We start from the raw sequence: 8,623 nt of genomic DNA on the forward strand, positions 1-8,623 counted from the left end.
AAGCCTCGCCAATGATGGGATACCACGCCAAATTCAGGCCAATGATATTGAGAGTCCTGACCACGCTCCCAAGGGCGAGAGTTCGCCATTTACCCTCTGAGACAAAATAGAGAATGGATACTGCAATGCGTCAAGTTCTACTGTACTGTACTGAATTAAATATCTCAACTAATTCTGTAGAATTATGATAATGCCCTTTCATTCAATTTACACTTTTACCCTCATTTTCTGAGGTAGCCTATAGTTTATATTGATCGGAATGACAAATATGCCCATGTAGATGTATAAATAAACAAATAAACGGCTTAGTTTCTGTTGGTTGATTAAACAATCAATGGTCCCACCATCCTCCGCCATTATGATTAAAAGCTCGATTCTACTCAACTGAAATTCAATAAATATCACTTTCAATTAACATTTTTCTTTCAAATCTTGGCGGTACGTGTTTGGATTGATTAATGATTTTACCTCCATTTTGACTCTCACCTCGATAAAAGCAAAAAAAAACACATATATAAAACAAAATAAATAAAAAAATAAAGAGCAGTAATTAGCGAAATAAGAAATTTGATTTAAGAGCGATTATAATAACTCCAAAGGGTATAGTTTACCAAATTCACGTAAAAAGTATAAGAAATTTCAAAATAACTTTAAATGATACATGGATAATTTGTCACATAAAAATATCTGATAATGTCTATATAAATAAGTTTAAAGTTTATATGAAATATATAATTGAGCTTAAAAGTTTATGTAATGAATGATAGATGACATTTGAGTATTACAAGTATTTACTATTTACTGTATTAAAATTTATCCTTAATCGCTCATGATAATTAATATGTTAAGATTTCAATAAAATTTAAAAGCACGGTAGATATTTTTTTTTTCAAATTCTATTAAATACTCATGTGGTTCTTTATTTTGATTTTATGTTTTTTGAAGTTGCAACTATTATCTTAATTTCTTTTTCATAAATTTAAAATTCGATTATTATTATTATTCTTTGTGTTTGTATTTTGTATTTTTTTATTTAATTAAATAACATATGTCTAACACAAGTTTATCTTAATTTAAAGTTTGATTATTATTATTAGACGTATATACATTTTTTAAATCATGAATTTTATGTACATTTTTCTTTTCATTTTCCTTTTTTGTTATGTCACACCAAATTGCTCAAATTGTATATATATGTCAAATATTTTTTTTTATACATAAATAAGATAGTCATATTAAATGTACAAGACATATACATACTTACATTTTTTTTTATTGATATCCATAAAAACCCGTAAATATATTTACAATAAACATACTTACACATGCATTGTATAACTAATTCAAATACTTTATACCCTTAGAATAAGTTTTTTGGTATATATGTGAATATATATTAGTATATTTGACGTTTATACATGTATGTAAATCATGCTTCTAGCGATATAAAAAAACAAATAAAATAATAAAAAATACATAAATAGATATATAATCGATAAATTTGCATAAATCTTGTATATCTAATACAAATATTTTGTATATTTGATATCAATGTTTTGTGTGTAGTGAAAATGTAAGTAAAAAAGTTATATTTAACATTTTATATATATGTAAACAATATTTTTAAAGATTTGATATTAAAAACATATTATGAGAATAAAAAAAAACATATAAATAAAAATATGTGAACGGATAAATAATGTTTTTATCCAAATACTTTTATGGACCTAAGAGCAATTATGCAATATATATTTTTTAAAGCAATTATCACACTCGCCTACGCTTTATTGTAATGATCCCATTACTTTAAATGACAAACCCTAATAGAAGGGAGAGATTTTTTTCCAATCAATAATAAGCCAAATGCTCATGTTATCATACGTTATATTATAATATAATGTATAAAATACTCATTTATATAGTCATATATTTCCATGAGATCAATCAAATAAATTATAACGTAGATGAAAAGGATGGGGGTGAAATAAAATAATTATAAAATAGTTGATGCAAAAGAAAGTTTATAATTATAGTACAAATAACATTAAATGTTATTGGTAAAAAAAAAAAAAAAAAAGAGGAAAAAAATAATTAGGTAGCTACCTTTTAAGATGGTGGAAAGGGCCGACCTCCCGATCAAGTCATGAGTGGGCCCACTTTTTGGAGTGCTCTATAATTTAAACATTTTTCACACATTTTATAATTTCTGATGGGTAAATGTTGGGTCACCAAACCTCATACGTGTCCAAAAAGCCCTTAAATTCGATTAAAGCAAATTGATTAATGGGACATTTTACTTTCTTGACGTGATGCATGAAGCTAACCCAACAACAGATATAGTAGTTGAAGTCACTTAGCAAATGCGCCATGATTCTCTCATGCCACTTAATAAGGGGCCCAATTCAATTTTCAATTTGGGAAAAAAAATCTAGGTTTTCATTTGATTTTAGTTTTTAATTTTCGTATTAAGTTTAAGTACCATTTTACCCCTAATAAAAATGAAAATGAAAACCCAGAAATTTGAATTTCCCATGGTATGTATGCTTTTGTTTTTTTTGGACGAAAATTAAGCCTTGTCGTATATGGGGAAGAATCTGGCCGCGATTTCCTGAAGGTAAGGATTGGATTTTTTGACGCTCTGGTCAAAGGGCAGTCCAGTCATTTCGAGAAAGGGCGAATTTGTCACTGCATCTGAATTGTTTTTGAAAATCAAATCTTCGTTTTAGTACAACAGTAAAGTGCATCTGCACCGTCCGTCTTCAACATCCAACGGCATCCAACGGTGTGGAAGATAAAAGGAGGGAAACAACCCGGTCCGTCCGATCCCCACGCCCAACCTTCAGTCGCATATATAGACGTTTCTAGGGACTAGGGCTCATCTCGAACGCATTTGCTCTCTCTCCCTCTCTCTCTCTCTCAGGTCGACCTTCAATTTTCTTCGTCTTTCACTAGGTGAGTGAATATTTATCCGGCATTGGTAGATCTGTTGAAGATTCTCAAATTCTTTGTGGCATTGTGTGTGAATCTACGTTGGAAAATATTGCTATATATATAATTTTTACTTTCAGTGAATTTCTTGTTTATTTGTTTCAATATGTTCAAGATTTTGTTTGTTTTTCACATGATTTCTTTTTTCTGATTCTATGGCTTAATGAAAACATGCGTTCATAAGTGATTTTGTATTTTTGTATCTGTTCGCTTCACATTGCATGGATTTTCTGATTTGATTTTTGGGGAAAGCTATTGTTTTCCGTTAGCTTTCAATGAATTTTTTTAGTAATTGGAAGTGGAAAAGGAAATTTTTTTTATCTCATTTTGTAAAAACGTCAAATCTTGTTTTTCAGTGGAAGATTCTGGTCATTTTCTGTGAATAACATCTCTTTGAAAACTCACATTCTATCACGATGAAATATTTGTTGTGTGGATCAGACAGAGTTAGATCTCATGAATATAATGTTAAGTTCTGTTAAGAATTGATTACCAAACGGCAAAAACAATGTACAATTCCTGTTCAGGAAATTTATGGAACCCAGTCTGTTCTATTGATTATTTTTCAAGATCTTAGGATTTCTTGTTTAATTTAATTTCTCCGTTGCATTTTTATTTTTGACTGGTTTTTCTGTAGTAAAATGTTGTTAAATTAACTGAACTATTAATTTCAGGGAAAATGAGGGAAATCCTTCATGTTCAAGGTGGACAATGTGGAAACCAGATCGGATCCAAGTTCTGGGAAGTTGTTTGTGATGAGCACGGCATTGATCCAACTGGACGGTATGTTGGGACCTCTGATCTGCAATTGGAGCGAGTAAATGTCTACTACAATGAGGCTTCTTGTGGGAGATTTGTTCCGCGTGCTGTTCTCATGGATCTGGAACCTGGCACTATGGACAGTGTTCGCACTGGTCCTTATGGCCAGATCTTCCGTCCTGACAACTTTGTTTTTGGACAATCCGGTGCTGGAAATAATTGGGCAAAGGGTCATTACACTGAGGGTGCAGAGCTCATTGATTCAGTTCTCGATGTTGTGAGGAAGGAAGCAGAGAACTGTGACTGTCTCCAAGGTATAACACATATAATTTAATGTTAATTTTTGTTTGTCTTTAACTCTGAAGTCACAGTACTTGTCTTTTGTTGGTTTTGTATTAATAGTGACAATACAGGCATTGTTGCTCCGGATTTTGGTTTCAACTTTTCTCACCTTTGAGAGATAAATTTCAAGCATAAAGCTTTTGAAATTTAGATTTTTAATTTTGAAATCCTTTTAAAACCTAGGTAAATAGTTTAAAATGCTAACCAGACAATGCTTGGCAGTTATCAAGTTATGATCCATTCTGGTATTTATCCGACCCTTACATTAAAGCATCAGGAAGGTTGGTTCTCTTAGTGATTTTAAGGACTTGAGCCACTAATATGAGAGGTTTCACATTCTAATTTTGGAGGACATCTGATAAATTGATGGTTTTGCTATTCAATCTATTACAAATTGAACATAACTTCTCTTTGTTGGGCGTTTTTAATGTATTGGCCTATGGCTTATAATGTGTCATTTTCTTTGTGTAGGTTTCCAAGTTTGCCACTCACTTGGTGGAGGTACAGGTTCTGGGATGGGCACCTTGCTTATCTCAAAAATCAGGGAGGAATACCCTGATAGAATGATGCTCACGTTCTCTGTGTTCCCCTCACCAAAGGTCTCTGATACGGTGGTCGAGCCATACAATGCCACACTTTCTGTTCATCAGCTTGTTGAGAATGCAGATGAGTGCATGGTGCTTGATAATGAGGCTTTATATGATATATGTTTCAGAACTCTTAAACTGACCACTCCTAGCTGTAAGTACCACAACAAGATCTCTTTTTGATAGGTTGCCTAAATTTTTGTGTATGCAGTTGATATGTGATTATGTGAGAGGAAATTTATACAATTTGCTTTGTTTTGTTGCAATGCTTCTCTTGCTTATTATATATGAGAAAGTTCCTTTCTTAAGGGTAGTAGACCCCTGAAAATACCTTGCAATAGTAATTCCAAACAAATTTATGTCCATGATTTGGAATTTGGATGCCACTTGTTGATTGATCTGCTAAGTATGCCATGCTCGGCATGAGTTAAAAGAATAGATATTTTTGGGGAGCTGAGATTGCCAATTATGCACTAGAGAATTGGATTGAACACTCGATTTTCGGTGGATGTCTTTTCCAATTAAGCTCCTTCCTGACTCTGTGTTTTCTTTGGGTTGTGATAATATTCTGGATGATCTATTGCTAGGCTGTTTGTTCATTATTTTTCTCAATTTGAATGCAAAGAGGCCTTTGTTTTGGAAGTGTGGATTCATTACTGATATGATTAATTTTATTGGTGTCAATTATTGTTCTACTGATAGATAGGTCCAAAGTGAAATTCTATGGCCCCAGTGATACTTCTTAAATACAGATGCTACATGATTAGTCGTCCAATATTATGTGGCACCTAATGTTTGTTGTCATGTGGGAGTGAAGTGGGCAGAAGTATTTTAGTAATTGTTCTCCTGTGTCCTTCACTTCTATAGATTATATCTTTTGTATCTCTGTGATGTATGTCTTAATTTGTGACTGAGCTTTTGCATTGTCACCCCCACATGGCGCTGTTGGATGTGGGAACCACATTGTCTGCAATCATTTACCTTTTTACATGTCCTGTTTTGATAATGAAACTGACATCCACTACGGCTTTTTTTGAGATATTGTTGCTGCCTTTTTTCCTTTCGTGTGGAACCTAAAGGAACTAATACTTGCTAACTGCCATGTTCATGAATGTTGCCAGTGATGTTAGAATTAAGCTTATTGCTGCTACTGATACACTTGTCCTCTTGGTCATTATGTTTAGTAATGCTGGAAATTGCTCCTAACTATGTGATTACATTAAGATGAAATCCTTTGAATGGTGCGTCTTTGTTGAGCACCAGGACAGCCAATTTTGACTGATAGCTTTTTAGTCCATACAGTCATTAAGGTTTATGAGCTAAAAAAGAGTATTTTGTGATACTGTTTATCATTTTAATTTATCTTTGAACTTTTATTGATTATCAGTTATTTGTAAATCTTTGTTGCAGTTGGTGATCTGAACCATTTGATCTCTGCGACTATGAGTGGTGTTACTTGCTGCCTCCGGTTCCCTGGTCAACTGAACTCTGACCTCCGAAAGCTTGCTGTGAACCTGATCCCCTTTCCTCGACTCCATTTCTTTATGGTTGGGTTTGCTCCTCTGACATCACGTGGATCCCAGCAATACCGTGCATTGACGGTTCCAGAACTGACCCAACAAATGTGGGATGCCAAGAACATGATGTGTGCTGCTGATCCACGACATGGCCGCTACCTGACAGCCTCAGCGATGTTCCGTGGCAAGATGAGCACCAAGGAAGTGGATGAGCAAATGATTAATGTCCAAAACAAGAACTCTTCCTACTTTGTGGAGTGGATTCCAAACAATGTGAAATCAAGTGTTTGTGACATCGCACCCAGGGGTCTGTCCATGGCATCCACCTTCATTGGGAATTCAACATCCATCCAGGAAATGTTCAGGAGAGTGAGTGAGCAGTTCACTGCCATGTTCAGGAGGAAGGCTTTCTTGCATTGGTATACTGGGGAAGGAATGGATGAGATGGAGTTCACTGAAGCTGAGAGCAATATGAATGATCTTGTGTCAGAGTACCAGCAGTATCAGGATGCTACTGCTGATGAGGAAGTTGATTATGAGGATGAGGAAGAGGAAGGCCTGGAGCCGATGTAAAGGAGATGAAAATACTAGATATGCCTATGCCCCTCTTCCTTTACTATGATAATGATGCATTATTATATTTACTATATGGGATTGAAAATTTTATTTCTTTGGTATTGGGAGAGTGAAAAATGGCTTATTTTTCTTTCTTCCAGTTGTAATAGTGCCAGAAAATATGATGGGGAGGTGGGAGGGAAGGTCGAGTAGTTGGGAATCTTGGGATCTAGATGTGTCACCTTATCGGTTTGAATTTCAAATTTGTTTTTCTTGTTCATTTTACTTAGTAAATGATCTCTGCTCATTTGTTTTTCACCCCAAACTCTTCTATTGCTGTGTTGGGTAAGTTTTGCCGAAATTTGGCTGAATGCAATCCATAACTGATGAGAGGCGAATTGGAAGCTTGCTTTGTGTAAGACTCGCCAGCACCTTATTGAGGATGGGCATGTTAGGTAAAAGGAATGGTTAGTCCTAATGGAATAGAAGGTATATCCTGAATTACGACACTATCCACTGTCAGCAATTTCCTAAAGACGACGTATTGACCCTGCTGCTTGGAAGGCCATGGGGCCCATGCCTTGGTTCTTGACGCTTGAGCTTGGTTTGGAACATTTAAACACCATGGGGCTAGCAGGCTTGACTGTTTTGCTTACATTAGATGTCTTGGGCCCTTCTTGATTGGGTTCAGACTGTATTGTCCAAGTTTGAGGTCGGGCTGCTCTTGGTTAGACCCTGATATGATATCTCTATTTTAATCATGGATTTAAAAACTGGATCGGACTTGACCATACGGTTCTGATCCGATCGGTGCATTGGACTGGTGGTATTTGAATCGGAATCAGACGAGGCAAATCCAACAAACCGACCTGTTCCCTTCAAACTGGACGGTCGGTACCCTTCGAATCGGATTGGTTCAAACATTTTAATTTTTTTTTATTTATTGCATCAAAACGATGCCGTTTTGCTGACTACTAGCAAACCCGTGCCTGCTCCAGCACCAGTCCCCACTGTTTGCCACCTTCCCGCCGCTGGCTCGTTTCAGGTGAACCAAACGGTTTAAAAAAGCCCCCATCGGCCTGGAGCGGCTGCACCACCACCCCCGACCCCTCCCATTTCTTTTTCCAGTGATTCCTCTTCCCCTTCCTTTCCATATTTTTATTTTTGTTTTTATTTACTTTATTCATCCCCATTATTATTTGTTTTATTTTATATTTGTTATTTGTTAATTTTATGATTTTTAAAACTTGTGATTTTAATTTAAATATAATTTTAAATAATTTTTATTATTTTAAAATTAGTTTTTGATTTAAAAATAAATTTTAAAATTTCTAATTTGAAACTAGTTTTCTAATTTTCAAATAAAAATTTAATTTTTAAATAATATACAAATTATATTAATTTTATTTTTATAATTAAATTTAATTTTAATAATATATAAATTATATATTTGTTACGTTACGATCTTCGGTTCTACTAGTGAATTGGTAACTTTTCCAATTTAATGATCGATTTGATTTTAAAAACATTGATTTTAATGTTTGACCAAAAAAAAAATCCAAAATTTGACAAGACATTTTTCTAATTTTAAGTGGATCGAATTATGCATATATATTTATTTTCTTATTTTCCCAATCAAAATAAATGCAATTCAAATATCTTCTTGTTAAATATAGGTTATGTTTGTCTTTTTACTTAATTCTAAATAGAACCTTAATGCTTAATAGTGTTAAATATTAGGTTGTTTGTTTTTGTAGTATTTTATTTTTATTAAGTATTAAAAAGTAAAAAAACTAATATGTTATTTTTTTTTATTTAAAAAAAGTTATGGTGTTTGTTTTTTTACTTAATTATAAATAGAACTTTAATGCTTAA

The 8,623-nt window shown here is 33.7% G+C and overlaps 1 protein-coding gene across 1 annotated transcript; it reads left to right on the forward strand.

Annotated features, from left to right (window-relative positions):
• The first annotated feature begins 2,817 nt into the window (after positions 1-2,817).
• Positions 2,818-7,066, forward strand: LOC100244729 (tubulin beta-1 chain-like). The gene is made up of 4 exons (XM_002283020.3): positions 2,818-2,952; positions 3,663-4,061; positions 4,561-4,830; positions 6,087-7,066. The coding sequence occupies exons 2-4, from the start codon at positions 3,668-3,670 to the stop codon at positions 6,764-6,766; spliced, it is 1,344 nt and encodes a 447-aa protein (XP_002283056.1). The 5' UTR covers positions 2,818-2,952; positions 3,663-3,667; the 3' UTR covers positions 6,767-7,066.
• The last annotated feature ends 1,557 nt before the right edge of the window (positions 7,067-8,623 follow it).

Source organism: Vitis vinifera, chromosome 8, assembly GCF_030704535.1.
Source record: "Vitis vinifera cultivar Pinot Noir 40024 chromosome 8, ASM3070453v1".
In the NCBI taxonomy this organism is placed as follows: domain Eukaryota; kingdom Viridiplantae; phylum Streptophyta; class Magnoliopsida; order Vitales; family Vitaceae; genus Vitis; species Vitis vinifera.